Below are 22,572 nucleotides of genomic sequence, written 5' to 3'. Positions count from 1 at the left end.
CTCATAAAGACATCAAAAAGTAGTGAGATATCTGACACTCAGCTTTATCAAATCAGGACTGTCAATCCAAATCTATCTTTCATGTAGAAATTAGAAACAAGCAGTCATGTTTTGTTTGGCCTGCCAATTTTTGAAAAGTGAGCTAGTAGCCAACTTATACTTTACAAAAAAAAAAAGTCCAGATTCCTGGACTCTTTAAAAAACGGAAGATCTGGTGGGGTCCATATGCCCAACTGGTAACAATTATGTAGATTCGAGTATCACTGGCTCTTGATGAAGCAGCTCTCTTGGCCACAGATTCCACCTAGGCTGCCACTAACAGTGAAGTTACCCATCTAGCTCCCACAGGAAATTGTGTTTGCAGCTTAATGTGTATATTCATTAATCTTTTCATGAAAATGTATCTACTATGTGCCAGATACTTTGCTAGTCACTGGGAAAATGGTGATTGAATAGACTTACATTGAACAAGTAATTGCATCCAGTATGCTGTCTTCTGTGATAAGAGGGGAAGCAATCAGTGATTTGCAAACACATTCAGTGGAGCATCCTGAGGAATGTCATTTCAACTAAGACTTAAGGATGAGTAAGAGTTCATAGGAGAGGAGGGTGCGGTTTCCTGAGAGAGTGCAAATGAGGCATATTTAAGGAACTGAAAGAGCTGAAGTATTGCTTAGATACATAGTGCAGGAGTGACAGTGGAAGAAATGAGGCTGCAGAAATTAGGAGGCCCTTCCACGCTAAGATCAGAAGTTTGAATTTTATCTGTATTATGTGAAAATTCACTGGGTTACGGCAAGATCAGATATGTCTTTTAGAAAAATAGTTTTAGCTGCATCAAGTATAGACATAAAAGGGTACACCCAAAGGCAAGAAGGCCCATAGAAATCTGAGAGAGGATGATGGCCTAGTCCAGGGTAGTGACCCTGAGGATGGAATCAAGGACACAGATTGGAGAGACTTTTGGAGGCAAAATTTACTGAATTTGGTCATCTGTTTCATGTCTTGAGTTGGGGAGGCGGGAAGCAAAATGAGTCAAGGTGACTCTCAGGTTTCTACTAGAGGATGTGCAATAAACCAGGAAATGGAAGGTATGGGATTGAGGAAACCAGAGCTTAGTCTGGGGGTGGAGTTAGCAAATGGATATCTATGGAAGCCATGCATGCATTACACCGAGACAGCAACCTACCCAGCCTGGAGCCAGCTACACCAGGTGCAGGAATTAGTTCCTCTAGAATAGACTGTGGGCCTAGCAACTTATCTGATGTGCTTTAGCATTTGGAAATAGAATTGCTGGGCATTTGACAGAGCTGTTTGAGCCTCTTGGGGGAGGGGGGGGAAGGGCGGAAATTAAGGATAAATATATAGAAAACCAGGCAAATAAAAAAACACAGTAACTTCAGAAAAAAATAATATGAGTTAAAAAATCAAACCTAGTGTGTAAATAAACATTACTATCAGCATTAACTACTTATATAACAAATATTTGGGTGTAAGTATATCAGGAAGATGAGGCGGGGAAAGAGTGATGGCTGTGGTAAGAAATGTGGGATGCAAATGAGAGGATAAAGAACTGATGTAATGCTTTTATAAAAATAAAAAATAATTTTAAATAAGAAAAAGAAAGAAAGAGAATTAAGCTGGGAAACAAAAGCTCCAAGGGTTAACCTGTTGGTAGATCTGACCAAATTATGGTACTTCTCTTTGAAAATTGTCCATAAAACACACTGATTAATGTAAATATCCAATGCTCAAGTGAATTATAAAGTGTCATTTGACCGAATTTAATGACATAAAAAATTAAAATGTAAATTTATAAGTGTTGGCCAATATTTGCTATCTACTCTTTTCACTAGTTCTTATAATACTATTTAACTGATTATTACATGTGTTAATGTTGTTTGTTTCCTAGCTCAGCCCTTAATATGTGAAGTAGATCTAAATCAGAAGGCATTTTATTAGCGTGGCAATTTAGATTCACTTCTAGAATGAAATTAGCCTTTAGAGAATTAATGGAGAATTATTTCTTTAGAATATAAAAACAAGCTTTTTCTAAACTTGCTTCAGTTTTTATTTGCTTGGTTTTCCATACATCTATCATTAAATTTCTATAAAAATTTCCCTACAGTATTTGTTATTATACTCTAGAGCAGTGGTTCTCAAACTTTTGGCCCTTTAAATACAGTTCCTCATGTTGTGACCCAACCATAAAATTATTTTCGTTACTACTTCATAACTGTAATGTTGCTACTGTTATGAATCATAATGTAAATATCTGATATGCAGGATGGTCTTAGGCGACCCCTGTGAAAGGGTCGTTCGACCGCCAAAGGGGTCACGACCCACAGGTTGAGAACTGCTGCTCTAGAGAAATTCCTTAAGGGTTGGTTTCATTCTAGAAGTGAGTCCAAGTTGCTACATTAGTAAAATGCTTTCTTTGATATAGATCCACTTCATGATACAATTCTTGACCAGGAACTCCTGGGAAGTCAGGCCATACTCAACTTGTTATAGGAACATAGAATTACTTCAATTTGATTATAAGGTTGACCTTCCATAGAACTGGCCCATAGTCACATGTAAAATCGCATGTAAACATCTGCTTTCAAAATTATGCATACATATATGAGACCATGAGTTAGGATCTACCATAGTATACATGTGGTACATTTTTTAAAAAAATAATGACAATTAATTTAAAAACTTCTAAGAGAGATGTGAATATGTTGTGGAATCAAATGAAAATTTAATCTGAATTGAAAAGAAAAAAATCACATTCACTGTATTCTGTTGTTAGAGAAATTGTGATAGAAGTTTAGAGAACCTAGACTAAACTTCAGAGATAATGAACAGTTCTTCGGGTAATGAGAAATGATAGGAAAGCCCTAGCTGGTTTGGCTCAGTGGATAGAGCATCAACCTGCAGACTGAAGAGTCCTGGGTTTGATTCTGGTCAAGGGCACATATCTCAGTTATAAGCTCCAGGCAACCAGCCATGTGACTCTCTCACATCAATATTCTCTCTCTCTCTCTCTCTCTCTCTCTCTCTCTCTCTCTCTCTCTCTCTCTCTCTTCCCCTCCCTTGCACTCTCTCTAAAAATCAAGAAAAATATTCTGGGGTGAGGACTAACAAAAAGAGGGGCTGAAAAGTGAAGCAAAGGATATGAATGATGTAAGCTCATGTGCATTGCCTGCGCTAGTATTGCTTTAACTTCAAAGTTCAGCTCCAGAACTCCACTGGCTCTTCTGGTGGCTGAGATGAGCAGTTAGCAGGGATATATCCTGTGTATTGAAAAGCAGTGGAGCTTTAGAATCTGGCAGATTTGAATTTGAATCCCAGTTTGAGGAAGGTTCTCAGCCTCATTTTCTCCCCTACTTGGAAGAGGGCGTCTACCTTGTAGGATTAGTTTTGTCAGTACCAACTTTGTGGTCATTCTTCACTGTTGTAGAAAAAAAATAGCATGATGCCTGTAAAGTATGAGCATGAGGCCTTACAAAACACAAAACCTTCAATAAATGGTGGCAATTGTTAGGAGCTGCAGTACCTTGAAAGAACACCAAAAAGTTGGCTTTTTTTCTATAAAACGAGAAATGATAATCCCACTTTACAAAAAGGATGTCATTTTCTTTTCTAAATCAAGTGATATAAAAAGAGAGACAACCTTTTGCTGATATCCAGTCTTCCAAAATTTATGTGAAATTTAATGTTTTAATAAAACCCTAGAGATATTTATGCTTTCTATACAAAGAGGCAGCTTGTGTTTTCTATAATGAGCCAAAAAAGCAATAACTCAGTTAAAATCTTGGCCAGAAATTAGTGAGAATACCAATAGTCTATCTTTTTAAAGCCTTTTTACTGCTTCTTGATTTCTTGGTAACAGGGTAGACTTGCTGTTGGTTTTTTATTTTAGCCTGTGTGTGTGTGTGTGTGCGCGCGTGTGTGCGCGCGCGCGCGGTACTTATTGCCTAGAGAGTTACGTTTTCTGTTTTCTTTATATTGTAAGTGGATGAATTAAAGGTTTGTTCTCTTTTTTTGAAGTGGCAATAAAGATTAATTATGTTGAATATAACTCCCATGGCCCTTAATTGTCTCTTTCCTGTCTGTCAGTGCCCTTCGATAGGAATAAAAATTCTCTTTATTTGTCTGAAATAATTAAGAATTGACTACATAAAAGCTTATAATATGTGTTCACCACATGAATTTGCTCATTAACATTAATAATGGCTGCTTCTGTCATTGCCAGTGAAGTACCACCAGCCCGCAGGGGAGGTCTAACTTCCAGGAGAAATGGAGCAGGGCCAGCAGGGCAGAGTGAGGGGAGTGCTGACACAGGAAGAACAGAGTCACATGAGGGAGTGGAGAGTTCCAGGGAGGCAGTGATGACATTCTCAAATGTGACAGGAAGGCCAAGGAAGGCAAAAACTAGATAATCATGAGACTGGGCAGTAAAGTTTCATTTGTGGCTTTTACAATAACAACATTAGGGAAAAGGAGGTGAGAGCGTCTTGATGTTCCCATTCTCTCTAGGTCATCACATCCATCCAGTCTCATGTTCTCAGCCACCGCACTGAAGGCTTACAAATCTGCTTTGCTAGCTCAGCCCCATTTCTCGGTTTTCAGATCTGTGCATGCTTTCTGTATTTACTTGAATATTCCACAGAACAAGTCTGATACCCCTTTGAAACCTGTCTCCTGTTCCTATGTTCTCTATTGGGTGACCATCTAGTCCCAATACCAGGACCCTGTCATCCTTTACTCTTACTTCTTACTCACCTGTCAATTTTGCCAGCTTTTTCTTAAATCTGGTCTCACCTCTCTACCATATGAACAGAGCCTTTGTCAGGCACTCATCCATCTCCTAGCAGACTAGAACAGTCTCCTTAAATAAAATATATATATATATATATATATATATATATATATATATATATATATATATAATGATTTCAGAGAGGAAGGGAGAAGGAGAGAGAATTAGAAACATCAACGATGAGAGAGAATCATTGATTGGCTGCCTCCTGCCACTGGGGATCGAGCCTACAACCCGGGCATGTGCCCCGACTGATTCATAGATCGATGCTCAGCCACTGAGCCACACTGGCTGGGCAGAACAGTCTCCTTATTGATATGATCCCTGCCCCTCTGCAATTCTTCTTCACACATCTAACAGTGTTATTTCTAAATGTAAATATGATCAGGCCATAATCTCATTTAAGGTTATTCCCTGTCTCCTCTCTAATTTGTAGGGGGAAAGTATGTGACTAAGGCCTCTCATTGCCTGGCTACAGCCTCCCTCTCCAACCCCTTGCTTCTGTTCTCACAAAAAGTGCTGAAAACACTAAACTCTTTCTTGCCTCTAAGCTCAGGCTGTTTCCTCTGTCTCATATGCCACTTTAAGATTCATCTCAACTGCCACCTGCTCCACAGTTTCCATTCTTCTCTCACTGGCAGTTCCTCACGCTCCTCTATACCTTCATGTAACCATAAGTGCATGTCCAAAGTTGCACTTACCAAACCTATGTGATTATTCTTTCAAGACATATTTGTTGAATGCTTATTCTACTCCATGGAAACAGAATTTAAGGAGCAAGACACTAGACCCGTGGTCGGCAAACTGTGGCTCGCGAGACACATGCGGCTCTTTGGCCCCTTGAGTGTGGCTCTTCCTAAGCCTTAGGAGTACCCTAATTAAGTTAATAACAATGTACCTACCTATGTAGTTTAAGTTTAAAAAATTTGGCTCTCAAAAGAAATTTCAATCGTTGTACTGTTGATATTTGGCTCTGTTGACTAATGAGTTTGCCGACCACTGCACTAGACTATGAGACTTGGTCTATTTAATCTTTAAATGAGTGTAACGTTTGGTTCAAAGTTAGAATCTCACTAAGTATTTGTTACATAAATAATTATAATAGGACTAGAAGCCCAGAGCACGAAATCGCGAGCAGTAGCCCACTGCTGCTCACCACGCTCACCACACTGCCCACCCGCCCGCCACCCGTCCACCCCCCCTCCCGCCACCCCAGTGCACTCACCACCCTGCCCGCCCACCCGCTGCTGCTTGCCACACTCGCTGCCCCACCTGCCCACCACCCACCTTGCTGCGATTAGAGCCTGTGCGTCACAGGGGAGGGATTGCGAGGTGCTCAATGCACCTCATGGCGACTGGTCCAGCAGTTGTTCTGGTCGTGACACTTATGGCCTCTGGCCTTTTATTATATAGGATTGGTAAAAGTGGATTATAAAAATATGTGTGCCAGATTATATAAGAACACAGTAGAGGGAAAACTAATTCCACTTAGCTGAGTGGTCAGGGAAGTCTGCCTGACAGAGTGTGTTGTTAAAGATAAGACAAGAACATGACCTATTTGGACTTTGTAAATGATAAATTGACCTTAGAAAACAATTGTGGAACTTTCTCAATAGTATGTAGCTAGTTAATGTTTGAGTCGGATTTCAAATCTAGGTTTGTCTGATACCAAAGTTTATAATTTTTCCATTATGACTAGATGTGGAGAACAGATCCGAGCTATACCATGAGCCATCTTCTCTTTGGTTTACTGACCTGGTCAAAAACTTATACTAGTATTACCCTGGCTGTGTGGCTCAGTCAGAGTGTTGCCCTGTTCACCAAAAGGTTACAGGTTCAATTTCTGGTCACAGCACATACCTAGGTTTTGGGTATGATCTCTGGTCAAGGAGCATAGAGGAGGCAGCCAATTGATGTTCCTTCTCTCTCTCTCTCTCTCTCTCTCTCTCTCTCTCTCTCTCTCTCTCTCTCCTCTTCTCTCTTTAAAATCAATTTAAAAAAACATACCCTTGGGTGAAGATTACTAAAAAAATCTAAAATATTTTACTAGTATGGAAGTCTAGATTAATGCTATTCAACCAATTGTTCACACACCATATTGATCACTCTCCATAGACAAGCTAATACCTTTTAAAAATTACCAAAAATTTTACTAATAGTTACTAAAAAAGCAACACAACAACAAAAAACCAAGGCAACCTGTGCATATACATGAAGACACACACACATACACACACACACACACACACACACACACACGCACACCACTTGTCTTAAGAATAGCAGAGTTATCAGCAATTTGCCCCAAATGCCTAGCAACAATAAAAATTAAAAACATTCAAAGCTGTGCCCTGGCCTGTGTGGCTCAGTTGATTGGGTGTCATCCCGTGCACCAAAGGTTGCTGGTTGGATATCCTATCAGGGCACATGCTCAGGTTGCAGGCTCGATCCCTGGTAGGGGGTGTGCAGGAGGAGCCAAATGATGGTTTGCTCTAGCATCAATGTTTCTCTCACCCTCTCCCTTCCTTGCTCTCTAAAAATCAACAAAACAATTCCTTTAAAAATAAATTTTAAGCTGTGCTTTTATATTCAGCTTTCACTTTTTTCTATTTTATTCTTGCTATTATTTGCTTATTTCCATCAAGTAATCATGAATATGTAAGTTAAAGAACATTTTCACCTAAATTTTTTTAAATGTAACTGGTATCACAAAGAATGTGTATGATGAAGTGCCATGTCTTGTATATTGAAACGAGCAGCTGTTATCCCACTATAACAGATATATTCCCTTCTTCTAAGACAATGACAAATGCTAAAATAACCTTGCTGTTTCAAAGGGGAAAAATGATTGAGAAATGCCATTGTACAAATTGTTGCTGAAAGGAACTGTATTTTAAAACAACAGCAGTAATATTTATTGTTTCCTAGGATAAAATGCCTGGGTAGTTATTGTAGTTGCCATCTTTCTGCAGGAAAGAAAAGAGCTCATCTCTGCAGCACATTCAATATTTCTAAACTGCACTAGAAGGGTTTATAAGCATTCCCTTTTTCCTACAGCTGCAATCTTATTTTATGCCACCAGCACTTGTCTGGCTCCACACCTCCCACATCAGCTCACAGCTCACCGCTACTGAGACCCACCACAAAACCTTCCCCTCTGTGACTGCCCATATGAGACTGGCACCAAGTCTTAATGATTTCTCCTCCCAGTATGTCTCCTTCCCCATCCCTCCTGACAGTGCCTTCACTAAGACTCTCATTGTGTTTCATCTGGGTATTCCCTAATCACCCACCTGCCTTGCCTCTGGTCACAGGTGCCAGTTGTTATTCAAAAGCAAAATTCTGAGTCACTCACTTCCCTGCTTAGGAACATTTAAGGGACGGACGTGAATGGGAGGGAGCCATGGAAACTAGTGTGAAAGGCAGATTCACAACCCAGAGTCTCTAAGTTAAGGGCAAGTTCTAAGAATGTTTCTTCTGGACTAAAAGGCAATATGCAAAGCATATTTTATAGTATTTTTACATTGGATTTTATTTTATTTTATAGCTACTTGTTGACTGTATACTTGAGGAAGGGGCTACTTTGTTCTCTCACCTTTGGGTCCTGGCACTGTGTGGCTCTGAGTAGATGCTTAGGAGGTGCTCACAAGCACAAGCGGTCAGGAAGGAAGGAGGGAAGAAGAAAGAAAGAAAAAGAATGAGGGAGAGAAGGAGGGAGGGAAAAAAGTAAATGAACGCCATAATTAGAAGCTTGCAATTTTCCAAGTGTATACATGAAATCATTTTTACTCTATTATTTTTAAGTTGGTCCTTTTCTCACCAAAGATAATTATCAACACTTGTGTTAAACTAAAGAATTTTAAAACATTTTATTATAAAGTGTGCAGAATAATTACCTATTTGAAACAGCTTTCAGACAAACTTGGAAACACTGTCTCCTGCACACATTTAAAGGGATCAAAGGAAGAGCTTCTAAGAAACCAGCCACTCCGTGATGCCAGCTCATTAGATAATCAGTTCTTCTCCCGGTGGAATCCACTTGTGCCAGCGTATGGCATCCATCACCCTCTCATTGAATATTTATGATTTTATATGAAACTTTTCAGGAAAACAGTTTATCTTTTTAAAATTCACAAGCAACGCATAATTTTTTATTTGTGGTGCAAAACTAAACAGCTTATTTCTTATGTTTTCTAGGGAGCTGCTCTAATATACAGTTATTCACACTCATGGTGTTTTTAATGTGTCCTTGATTTCCCAAGCCAGAGTATAAAGGTGATAATAAAATGCTAATTCCAATTATAATAGTTTGCATTTGTATAGCACTTCAGGGTGAGCCAAGTGCAAAACATACATTCTCTCCTTTAACCCTACTTTAGGCCCTTGCTCCCAATAGCCATTGAATTTAAATCTTCTTCCCTCGTCCTCCTGGGACCATTAGGATGGGTTCAAGGTTCTCCTCTTATTCATTCTCCCCTACCAGGCAGCCTCTGACTGTTGTCACTTGTCACCGTTATCTTTCCAGAGCACGATCTGACAGTGCAGAGGGAGCAACGTGCCGCGATAGAAATGGCTTCGTATTAGACAAAACTGAATGTGAATGCTGGCTCTGGCACTTCCTCGGTAGATGACCTTGTAAAAGTGAACTTGCTGTGTTTTCTCACCTGCAAAATAGGAAGAATAATAATACCTTCCTTGCAACATTGTTGCAAGAACTAATGGTGATATATTTTAAAATCTAGTTTAGTGCCTTGCATATATTCACTAAGCTCTCCAACAAGTGGTGGCTATCTTGTTATTTGTCACTTCCCTGTATAAGAATATTCATGAAACAACAACTGTTTACTGAGAAGGTGCCATGTGTCAAGCATCACATTATACACTGAAGAAGCCACAGTGACTAGAGAAGCTTACCGTCTAATAATCCCCAAATAGGGACATCTAGGCTTCAGTGGGGATAAATACAGAATTTTATGAAAGTGTATGAGTGGAGCATGTAAACGGGCCTTGAGCTGTGATCTTAAAGTTGGGGGGGCCTGAGCTTAGAGAAGGAGGTAGGGCGGAGGTGGGATAGGATGCAGAGCATTTGCAAGGGCGAAGCAGAGCATGGTGAATGCAGAAACTGGCAGCTGCCTTGTGTGGCTAGAGATATGGTAATGCAGGGCAGAGAGGGGAAGGGGTGAGGAACAGACAGGGACAGGGGAATGGCAAGGTGAGAAACTGGAGAGATGAAGGGCGTTGAAAGCCACAGTAAGAAATGTGAACTTTATTCTGAAGAAAGCAGAGAACCATGGAAAAGGGATGAGCAGATGGACCTGATCATATTTGCATTTTTAGAAGTGACATGTCATGACCCATCACAGCGGTCCTTAACCTGGTCCTCAGCCACACAGGCTTCCAGAGATTTGCTAGTTCTCTGAAATTGGACGCGTGCGTGCGTGTGTGTGTGTGTGTGTGTGTGTGTGTGTGTGTTTTTCTGGAGACAGCATTTGTAAGGCTGACTCAGAAATGAATAAAAATCATCATCTGAACACCTCCTGTAGGATAAAGCCCAGACTTGCACATCTTTTCACATTCTGGCTAAAACCTTCCTTTTCTATTCCTTTCCACAAAGTTTAGAATAGAGCCTCTTTTAATTTTTTGCCATTCCTAACATTCCCCTGAGTCGTTCCTCCTAAAACAGCTCTCTAGACTGCCCTGCTCTTCCCAATCTACCCCTCCCCACCCACCTTCTGCTCACAGAACTACCCCTCTCTCACAAACCCTGGCTGAGCTTTTTCTTCCTTCCCCAGGCATTCTTTTACTTCCCTTCCCCTTCTTCTCTGGCTCAAGCACATTTCCCAGTCATAGAGTTCCAGTGACCCAGCTGGAATGAGAGACGGACAGAAATAGAAAGTACAGAGATGGACCCATACTTATGTAGAAATCAGATGTACAATAGAACTTGTCCTGCAAATCAGTAGAGAGACAAGGTGCTGTTTTTAAAATGGAGCCAGAACAACTGGTCATCGATAAAAGGAAAAGAATGGACCCTTACTTCATATCATACTCAAAAATAAATTCTACATGAGGCAAATCAAAGCATGAAGACTTTCAGGAGGAAAAAAACTGGAGACCATGTGCACATATTAAAACAGATAAATTTGACTATTATAAATGTCTTTTTATTGAAAGACTAGAGGCCCAGTGCAGGGATTCATGTACAGGTGGGGTCCCTCAGCCTGTTGTGTGCCCTCTCGCAATCCAGGACCCCTCAGGGGATATAGCAGTGTGCGAAGCAGGCAGGCGGCCAGGCAGGAGCTCAAGCCAGGCGGGGTACTGTGCCTCTGTAGCTCTGCAGCGGAGGTGGGAGAGGTTCACACTGCCTCAGCTGCACTTGTCAGTGGTGAGCCCAGTGGCATTCCTGCTGTGGGAGTGCACTGACCACCAGTGGGCAGCTCCTGCATTGAGCATCTGCCCCCTGGTGGTCAGTGTGCATCATAGAGACTGGTTTCAAGTAGACCTGTCGTGATGGTCACTTAAGCTTTTATATATATATATAGATAACATAAAAAGAATGGAATGTTGAGCCATATATTGAGAGAACTGTCCAAAAATTAGTATCCAGAATATGTTTTTCAAATGAATAAAACAAGAAAACATATTCCATTTTATTAGTAATTTGTTACAAAAGGTGTTACCATTTTACATACCACAAATTGGAAAAATTAATGTGTGTGTGGTTTTGTTGCACTGAAAGGTTTTTCTTTGACGATTTTGTCCACCATACTGCTGAGGACAGAAATTGGCAATATCTTTTATTTTTCATTTTCAGTGCTAAATGTCTACCATTAGCATATAATTAGTATTCCATAAATTTATTTAAAATGCATGTAGCTGTTGTAGACTCAGAGCATTCACTCCAAAATCTAAGTCTCTGCATATATCAAGCAAATTTCTGAAACTAGTTTGAGGTATGCATATTTTGAATGGGAGTATCTTTAGATGCTACAAGAAAGGTGCAGTATTATTCCTCATCTGCTTACTTGCGCTGGCTTTTTGGTGATCCATTTTTTCATCACCTCTCTTGGGAATACTTTCATGAATCAACCCCACCACCACCATGAACATAATCTGGTACAGATATCTTACCCGTGTGTTTTTACCATACCTAATATTTACTTTGGCATTTTTCCCACTGTAGTAGTTGTCTGAATATTAACTTGTAAGCAATCTGAGATCAATAGCTATTGCTTGTTTACTTTGTGCCTCTTGTACTTGGCATAGTGTCTCTAGCCTGTAGCAGGTATCAATTAATGGTTTTCCATGGATGAATGCATAATTCCTTTTAGGATATACATTTTTTGCTCAAATGTGTTTTTATTTTCAATTTTCAGGCCTTTCTCTTTTTGTCAGCTCTCTTAGTAAACACCTAACCATTTCTTTCTTGAGTCAGTAATTTAAATTGCATGCTCTTCACAAACCAATTTCTGTCAGAGTTTAAATTGCTTCCATTAGCTCCAGAAAAAGACCTTTAGTACACAAATATTTCAAGACTCAAAACAACTTCACTGTTTTTGAAATGTGAAATTTCAATACCAAATGAAAGGCAGGGTAACTATAAACATTAACAGTCTTATTCTAATTAGTAATTAATTAATTTGCTATTTTATTCTATATTGAAGAATTATGGTTATTTCATAATCATCCTTGACTTCATTTTCATTCAAAGCTTAAATCTTGAAGGAATCATTAAAATATCTCTTTAATTTCTTTCCAAGTAATAAACATCATAACTCACATTCAGAAGTTCACTTTGATTATTAAATTAAATTCCACAAGATTGTTACCTCTCTGAAACTTCTAATACAGTGAGGTACTGCTTTCAGTTAGAACTGAATACTTTACTCATTTTCCCTCAACTTACCTAAGTATTTGGTAAAATATACTTATTAAGCACACACTATGTACTATGCTAATAACTTGGGTATAGGCAAAGGTGAAACAGATTGCTACCAAGATGAATTAGATATGACTTCTACCTTCAAAGACCTCATCATCTAGAAAATAAGAAATAGGTTATATAGAGAGATGTGCTTCTGTATCATATATATAAATATTAATAATGCCTAGTAGTTATCAACTCTTACTATGTGCCAATCAGTTTTACATGTTCACAAGTAATTCATTTCATCAAATCAAGGCCATTGATTATAAGACATCATTATTGTAGTAGCACTAAGAAGCACTCCTTAAAAATTGGAACTTGCTCTTGATTGTAATATGCCTCCCAAATATCAAAGATGTTAATATGTAAAAAATGCAGAACTTAGAATTGATGAATAATAGTAACTCATTTAAGTTAGGTAATGTTATTGTCCTCATTTTACAGAGGAGGAAATTGATAGGGTTCAGAGATGTTAAGCAACTTTCCCAAGACCATACAGCTAATAAGTAGATGAGTGGGGATTGAACCCACATCAGTCTGATTACAAACACCATGCTCTTAGCCTCCATACCAGAGAAGTCTTGGATTCTCTGTGTAATAGGGTATTGAAAATTTTTCATATATTTTGTTCCTAACATGGTTACTTTTAAAGTTAGAGAAGAATACAGGAATATATTTTTTAATTTATGGGAAAAAATGAGAATTTAGTTGAGATGATGGGACTTAAATTTCAAAAACAGAAAAAAAGCCTTTCTGTTTTGAAATTTAGTTGTCTAAATTTGGCATAAAATGGTTATAATAATCTATTAACTAAAGAATAGTTAGTACACTTGACCAACAACAGTCATGAGGCAGTTGATTTTTAAAAATCTATGAATTTATAACCTTAAATCTATGAATTTATAATATTACATTGCATATAGATGTAATAATCCTTGCAGGATGATATAAACTGGACAAAAATTTAGTTAACTTTTACCATGAGTGTAGACATTTATTTTTCTATTTTTAAAGGAAAATTGGCTGTTAATAGGAACTATCAAACTTACATTTTTAACTGTTATTAAGAAATAGTAGCAACATTTCTGTACAGCATATTGAAATTCTAGCACTACATGAAGTATTGCAAATAATCTATGTAAGGAGCTACAAGTGACTAACCAAAAGCAAGAAAATATATATTTCATCTTAAGTATCAACCAGTACAATCTATTTTTTAAAAGAACTTATGAGTTAAGAAATAATAACTATGGCTTACATCATTTCTGCCTATAAATAATGAATTACATGTAAGAACAAGTGGTAGTTAAATGTACTCTGGGCCAATTGCATCGTCATGGATACCAAAGACTTCATCTGTGGAAATTTAGCAAAACATAATTAGAAATGTCAAACAGAAAGGATCTCATTAAGATAATTCTTCCAGAAAAGAATAAAAATTCTGTCCCAGCTGTTCATATCTTGAGTAATCAAGATAAGATGGACATAGCTAAAAAATCTTGTTTCCCAAAATATGGTACTGTAAACACACACATCAGAATAACCAGATCACTAGAGTTCTTGCTTAAAATACAAGATGTTGATGCCCACCGGGTGTGGATCAGTGGTTGAGTGTCGACCTGTGAACCAGGAGGTCGAAGTTCTGTTTCCGGTCAGGACACATGCCACATGCCCGGGTTGTGGGCTCAAACCCTGTGTGGGGCATGTAGGAGGCAGCCGATCAATGATTCTCTCTCATCATTGATGTTTCTATCTCTCTCTCCCTCTCCCTTCCTTTCTGAAATAAATAAATATATTTTTAAATACAGATGTTGACTTCCATCCCAGACCCACTATATCAGTATGTCTTTGGGTAGAGCGCAACAATCACATTTTAAACAAGCACCTCCACCCACCAGTGATCATAAGCATGCTGGATTTGAGAACCGTTGCTTTCACTTTACATATTTCCCCACCTAGTACTTTAGGCTGATGGCAGAAATTAACCAATCATTAGTTTTCACCAAGTTTCAGAGGTTATATGTTTCATTTATTAGATATTTATGAGCAGTGTAGGGGGAAACAAAAGAAATGTGAGCTCATGTACTCAAATATATATATCAATTTTTGCATGTCATATAAACAATTCTTCAAAATGATTACATTGAAGTGCTACTTTCTGAAATCTAACATAGTGACAGGAAAAGAGAATTGAGGTAATCTTATAGCTGAGGAAATAAAAAAGAAGGGACAACTCCAGAAATTATTTCAAAGAAGAAAATCTATAGGGTCAGTGGCAAATTGGACATTAATGGTAAACAGAAGGAGGAAAAGTAGAATACTTTGGGTTTTGAATCTAAGCAGCAGAGAAGAGTGAGGTACTAACATGGGGAAGGAAAACATTCTGAAAACAATAGAGAATTTCAGGGTGGAAGAAGGTGAGAGTGTGTAGCTGGCCCTTTCACTACCACATTTGTAAAGATGAATTTTGTTACTGAGTTTATATATGAATGGATTTAACCAAATTGAGTTCTAATTAATCATTATTTTTTACAGCAATTGTTCAACTGTCAAGCTCTACGAAAACTAAGTATTCCTGACAATGACCTTTCAAGTCTGCCAACCACCATTGCTAGTTTAGTTAACCTTAAAGAACTCGACATCAGTAAAAATGGTAAGATTTCATCTCATCTCTAAATAATTTTTACTGAAAATATGTTTTAATGTTTTCTCTTAGAAAATGGTATGATACTTTTTCTTTTATTTTTTTGCAACTCTAAGTTAACTTTATTGAAAAGTTAAATCTTACTTTATCAGTTAATGACAGAAAACCTCTCTCCCCTTTTCTTACTGGTGTGCCTGATTTCCCTTTGCATTTAGATATATTATTTAATCTATTTTAGAATATTTTACTGCCTTTATACTGTTTACCTCATTCTCAGTATGTGGTGAAGGACCAGGGGTATTTTCTATAAAAATAAAATAATAAATCCTTTCTTTCAGACATCATAATGGACTGGAGATATACTTGATGTTAAACATAGTGCTTATAGCCCTAATCGGTTTTGCTCAGTGAATAGAGCGTTGGCCTGTGGACTGAAAGGTCCCAGGTTCGATTCCGGTCAAGGGCATGTACCTTGGTTGGTTGCGGGCACATCCCCAGTAGGGGGTGTGCAGGAGGCAGCTGATCAATGTTTGTCTCTCACTGATGTTTCTAACTCTCTATCCCTCTCTATTCCTCTCTGTAAAAAATCAATAAAACATATTTAAAAAAACCCATAATGCTTATAATTGACAATATGATCTTGTGAACTTCAAAATTTGTTAAAAATGTAACTTCTGTTAAGTGTTCACACACACACACACACACACACACACACCCTCACTCACTCACTCATGAAGTAAAAAACAAAGGAGAAGAAACATAAAACCAACAAGGGGACACAGGAAACCCTGGGAAATGTTGGATGTGTCTATTAACTTGATTGTAGTGATGGGATCACTGGAGTTTGCATATATCCAAAACTCATCAAATTGCACATATTAAATATGTGCAGTTTTTTGTGTATCAATTATACCTTAATGGAGTTGTTTTAAAAAAAGAAAAAATTAATTTAAGTACCCTAAAAAAAATAAAAGTTGGATAAGATTGGCTTGATTCTAGGTAAATAGGGACCTTAATTTAATCTGTTAAGGACACTAGGAAAATTTCTTGATCACATTAACTATGGCATTTCTAAGAATTCCTGGACTGTCCTGTTTAATATTAAGATCTTTCCATTGTTACTCCCTAGAAGCAAACCCTATTTCTTTCTACCTCTACTTTCTTAATAATATTTATGAGAGAAACTGATATACTATATATTTACATCATTTATGTATTGTCTGGATTCCTCTTACTAGAATTAAAATTCAATGATGTATAAATATGTCTCTCTTCTCCCCGTCCAGCGTGGCTAGAGAGCGGTCCAGTTCTTGAGTAGGGGCGGCTGGGGATTGAGAAAAATGAAAGAAAGGGACAGACACAGAGATGAAAGGGAAAAGCTGGAGCCCGGTGGGACCACTGTCGTCTGACCTGGATTGGGACAAAGACAGTGACTCTGAGCCAATACAGCATATGTATTTTATACGGCAAAAAAACAGGAAGTTTAACTAAAAGTCAAGACAAAGGAGATTATTTGCATTCTTGGGTGGGCTAGAGTTGTATTCATTCCTGCTGCTTGGCTGGATTTAAATAACAAAACCCACCCCCTGGCACCTGGGCTGAAGGTCAAGCTGACAACACTCCTGCCTTTTGGCAAAACGTGTTTCCAGGACTTGGCTTTGCCAATGCCACTGGCTTGAGCTGACAATAATGAAAGAAATGCCCCTGTGCCTTCCCAGGTGCTCTCTACAATGATGTCTCAAATTTTTTTGTGTTTGTTAGTGGTGTATCTGTATTGCTTAAAACAGTGTGTGGTACATTGTAGGATCTCAACACATAATGATTAAATGAGTTCTTGAATGAAAGGTTATTCTGGATGAACATGGAACACTTGTTGAAATGTACCAGTGTGAATAGCTAGTGAGATGTCTAGAGTGTAAGTCTATGAGAGTCATAGAGAAGTTTAGTGTCACCGGGGAAAGAGGAATAACCCCTGTAAGTAATCAGTGAATATCATAAAAAACACTACAATGAAATGTTTAATTACATAGCACAAATTACAATTGCAAATTCTTAGAGAATAGAAAGATTAATTAAGGCTGCTTTATTATTAGAGAAGAATTCAAGTAAAAGATGTAGCCTGAGCATTTCCATGAAGCATGGTAGCATCTGGATAAAGGAGAGCATTTCATTTGAAGGAAACAGTTAGAATATAAACAGTGGACACACACTTTCTTCTATCCAACTTATCTTACCACTTAGAGTGTTTTCAGGAAAACAATTTTAAAAGGACTATATGTAGACTTAGAGAATAGCAGCTCCAGGGGTGGGCAAACTTTTTGACTCGAGGGCCACAATGAGTTCTTAAACTGGACCAGAGGGCCGGAACAAAAGCACGGATGGAGTGTTTGTGTGAACTAATATAAATTCAAAGTAAACATCATTACATAAAAGGGTACGGTCTTTTTTTTTTTTAGTTTTATTCATTTCAAACGGGACGGATCCGGCCCGTGGGCTGTAGTTTGCCAACGGCTGAGCTAGACTTAGGCCCACTAAAAGATGACATAAAGTTCTACCTTTATTGTTTTAAGATTAGATTTACAGGCCACATATTTAAATGGATTGGTATTTCTGCACTTTATTAACAACTAATACTGCTTATTTATTTACATACATTCACACATTAAGTACTATTTTCAAATTTTAATTTCTGAGAAATACAGGATGGAGAAATATACCATATCTTCAGGAAGGTTTGGCTGGAAATCTATCTTAAAGAGGATCAGAAAAAAATTCATCACCAAGTATAAACACACAACTCCTGATAAATATGAGATTTGGAGAACTTAAGTCTGTGAGCATCCTTAAAAAGTCCTTATGAGTATTATTTAGGGACTTTTAGCTATGTTTATATTCTCTATATTCTGGAAATATTTACGCAAAACGACATGCAAGACATGGCAAGCTGCTCTGTGGAGTTAGTACAGGACAAAAGGTTAAGTGAGCCATTGCTGGAAGTTACACAAACGGTGAAAGATTTTAACACAGGACCCATTTCAGAAATCATACCTTAAAAGGCTGTCACTGACTTCTATGGCAGAGACCTTGACAGTTACTTAAGGAGCATAATACAGCCTTTGGGGATCTGTCAAGTGCAAAAGGAGCAGATAGAAGAACATTAAGTGCAGTGTCAGCATCACAGTTAGCAAGGCTGGAATAGCCCTGGTGGAAAAGAGTCAAGACACGGGAGAATATCATGAGAGAATACCACTATCAGTATTGGTATTAGAGGCAGAAACAGAATGTTAATTTGTAGACACACTCATTTAAGTACTACTTAATCTGGTAAGAATTTGCCTGAAATGTGCTTGAAATCGATGAGTGACTCCATACAATGAACTAACTCATCTGGAGGCTGAGTTTAAAGCTGACCTTGGTCGTCCTTGTGGCCTCCAATCTTTACTTTTCATTTTCAGTTCTTCCATTTGCCACCTTGATTCACAATTTTTCCTTTTATCATTGAGAGGTACTATTTTATAATAAAACCTTGAATAAGTAAACTATTGAGTGCAGAAAGATATCTACATAATTTACGTGACTAGCTTTCATCTACCTCTCCCACCACATCCCCAGCTATCCTTTCTCCCTTCCATTTCATCCACAGGCAATTCCCAAATGCATCAGCTATTTATTTGTGACACACGGAACTCTGGTTTTTTTTTTCTCTTTTCAAAATATTCCTGCCTCCCCTCTGTTGCTCCTCATTAAGCAGACAGGGTCATCTTCACCTTTCAAAAGGTGTTTCAGATGCCATTTATTCTGGGAAATTTGCCTGTACACAAGCAGAATTGATTGCTACTTCCTATGATCTGCCTTGTGTGTGTTTTTGCTTTGAACTTATCTCACTTTGTAATTTAATATCTATATAACCCTATATATTTGACTAGATTGTGAAACCCTGGAAATCAGGGACTATTTTATTGATCTCTCTATTTGAAACCACTAACACCTTACCCAGCATACATAGTAATGCTCAATAAATGTTTAACAGGTTAATAACATTATACAGAAGCATTCTTTTAAAATATTCAATGTGCATTTATACAGGGTGGGGCAAAAGTAGGTTGACAGTTTTTTATAGAGAAAATAATGAAATATTTAATAAATAATAATACAAGAATTAAGTGTGTTTTCCATACAACTCTTTATCTTAAAGACCCTATGTAGGCTACGGACATGTTAAGTGTTGTGACTGAGTGCTGGAAAATATAGAAATGACACTGCAGTAAGTAATGAGTAACCACGAAATTCAGCTTTAATCTGTCATATAACAATATTTTTTATATCCTTGGTCCTTGGGATAGTGACTACTTCATGTCAAGCTTTGACCTCTCCCTTGAGCTTTAGACTGATATAGCCACCCGCATGCTGAACATAACTATAATATGTTCCATAAACACCCCAGACATAATATATTTAAAACCAAAACTCGTCATCCACCCAGTCTGCTTTTTCTCCATTATCCAGCTCTCTGCTAATGTTACTATTATCCACACAGGTACCATATGCATTCTGTCTACCATATGCATTCAGTCACCAAATCCTGCCAAATATACCTTCAAAATACATGTATAGTCAAGTCTGTTTTCTTCTTTCTGATCCCATACAATTTTAATTTACTCTCTTTCATTTTCCTAGACTACTTAAATAGCCTCCTAATTGGTCTCCCCATCCCCATTATTGCCACCACATTTCTCTACAAAGTAGCTTTAGCAATCTTTACACATTGCAAATATTACCAGGTTATATTTACTTAAGACTCTTCAACTGACCTAGGATAGAGTGTAGGCTCCCTAACACAGCAAGTCCCCACAATTCTATCCTCCCATCTCACCAAAGGTGATTTGCATTTTTTAACCTATGGTCAAGGTACTTAAATATTTAATGCAGTCCCCATCTCCATGACTCTCTATTATTTTCTCTGCCTAAATTATCTTTCACACTCTTTTACCTGGCTCAATCTTTTTCGTCATTTAAAACTCAATTCAGTATTAAAAAACATTTGACAGTTATATTAAAATAGTTAAATAGTCTTCATATTTAAGCTGTTAAGCATTTTAAGCATGAAGAAAATAATGAGACCACAATGTGCCTATCGTGAGATTAAAATATTAACATTTATTTTGGATATCACATTCTAGTTTTTTAAAAAATAAATAAATAAAATCTTACAGAAACTTTCCCTAACCAGTTTGGCTCAGTGGATAGAGCGTCGGCCTGTGGACTGAAGGGTCCCAGGTTTGATTCCGGTCAAGGGCATGTACCTTGGTTGCAGGCACATCCCCAGTAGGGAGTGTGCAGGAGGCAGCTGATCGATGCTTCTCTCTCATCAATGCTTCTAACTCGCTATCCCTCTCCCTTCCTCTCTGTAAAAAAATCAATAAAATATATTTTAAAAAATCTTACAGAAACTTGTAAATTCTCATTGTCACTTCCTCCCTCTCAGAGTTAGTATGTTTAAAATTTCAGTGAAGTACTAATACATTGTACATATAGTTTTGCAAGTTTTTTATTCCACATTATGTTTCTGAAATCTGTCCTTGGTGACCAATGTGGATCTAATTGTACAAGCAAAGTAAAAATTCCAACGGCTTTATATCTTTGCCAACACTTGCGGTCATTAAATATTTTAAATGTTGCTCAATCAGATGGAAGAGTAGCTCAATATTTTAATTTATATTTCCCTAATCACTAGAGGAGTTGGATTTTTTTTTCTTCTTATTGGCAAATGTAAGGTATCTTTCTCTACAAATTGTCCTTTTTGGTACATTTTTATTTTGGATTGTTTATTATGTATGTGGACATCAGTCCCTTGGTTAAATGAGTTACAAATATCATCTTCCAACCTGTGGCCTGTCTTTTCACTTTGCTTGAGATGCCATTTGCTATAGAGAAGTTGACATTTTAATATATTAAAATTTATCACTCTTCTCTTTATATTCTGTATTTTCATAGCTTATTTAATAAAAATTTTCCTACCCAAATATCATAAAGGTATTGTCTATATTTTCTTCTCAAACTGTTAGTTTCTCTTTACATTTAGGCCTTTGATTCACTTAAAACTTATTTTTTGTGCTACATAAGATAAAAACTCCATATAAATAGATGATTAATTGTTTCAGCAACACTTATTAAATAGTCTTTTGTTTTCCACTAATTTATAATTCTACCTGTTTTACATACAAAAGACATTTTTCTAAACTCCCCATCCTGCATCATTGGCTTATTTGCCTGCTCCTGTGCCAATAGCATATTGTTCTAATTACTAAAACATAATGTTGAGTTTTAATCTCTGATAATACAAGTTCTCCTTTCCTTTCTTTTCTTTTTCAAATATATCTTGATGTTCTTAGTATTCAATTCTTCCATGTATATCTTAGGCTCAACTTGTTGAGGTTCACAGATAATCTGTTGGAATTTTTTTAATTGGCTTAAATTTAAAGATTAATTTGGGAAGAATTTATATTTTTGTGATAGTAAGTATTGTAATCCACAGACATTTACCCTTATTTAGGTTTTATTTTATGTCTTGCAATGAAGTTTTCAATTTTTCTCAAGAAAGTCTTTTATATATTTTATTAGAGGCACCCTGCCAGAGGATTTTCTACTCTGCTAATTGTTTAAATACTCTTTTGTCTTATTAGTTTCTCTATTGGTTGATTATTGGTTTATTTTCCGATTATTAATTTCTACTTTTTTACTTCCTACTACAGCTATTTTTATTATGACTCCTCTTCTTTCTTAGGGTTTATTCAGTTGTTTTTATTATTCCAATATATACTTTTTGCCATTGGATGTACTTATTTTCCTGGTGAACAAAATTATACAGACTTCAAGTGCACAATTCCACCACACCTCATCTGTACACTGTATTGTGTGTTCACTACTCCAAGTGAGTTCTCCTCCCATCACCATTTATTCCCCCTGTACCCCCTGTAATACCCCTCCCCTGGGCAATCACCACACTGTTGTCTGCATTCATGAGTTTTTATTTTCTTTTTTGCTCAATCCCTCTACCTCTCCTCCCTGCTGCCTCCAGCCCCAAACTCTCCCCAACCTGACAGCTGTCAGTCTATGAGTCAGCCTCTATTTTGCTTGTTAGTTCACTTATATTTAAAGCTTTTTTAGTTTTCACATTTTTATTGAGATACA

At 37.4% G+C, this 22,572-nt stretch overlaps 1 protein-coding gene across 1 annotated transcript in view; it reads left to right on the top strand.

The window, feature by feature from the left end:
• Positions 1-22,572, top strand: part of LRRC7 (leucine rich repeat containing 7) — a 481,537-nt gene that overhangs the window by 183,937 nt on the left and 275,028 nt on the right. The window contains exon 4 of the mRNA XM_081085905.1: positions 15,273-15,390. Within this exon, the coding sequence (XP_080942031.1) occupies positions 15,273-15,390 (118 nt within the window). The remainder of the gene's footprint in view (positions 1-15,272; positions 15,391-22,572) is intronic.

This window comes from Myotis nattereri, assembly GCF_964212035.1.
Source record: "Myotis nattereri genome assembly, chromosome: 3".
NCBI classification, from domain to species: Eukaryota; Metazoa; Chordata; class Mammalia; order Chiroptera; family Vespertilionidae; genus Myotis; species Myotis nattereri.
The sequence above is the reverse complement of the archived record's forward strand: the minus strand, read 5'-3'. Positions and strand labels throughout refer to the sequence as shown.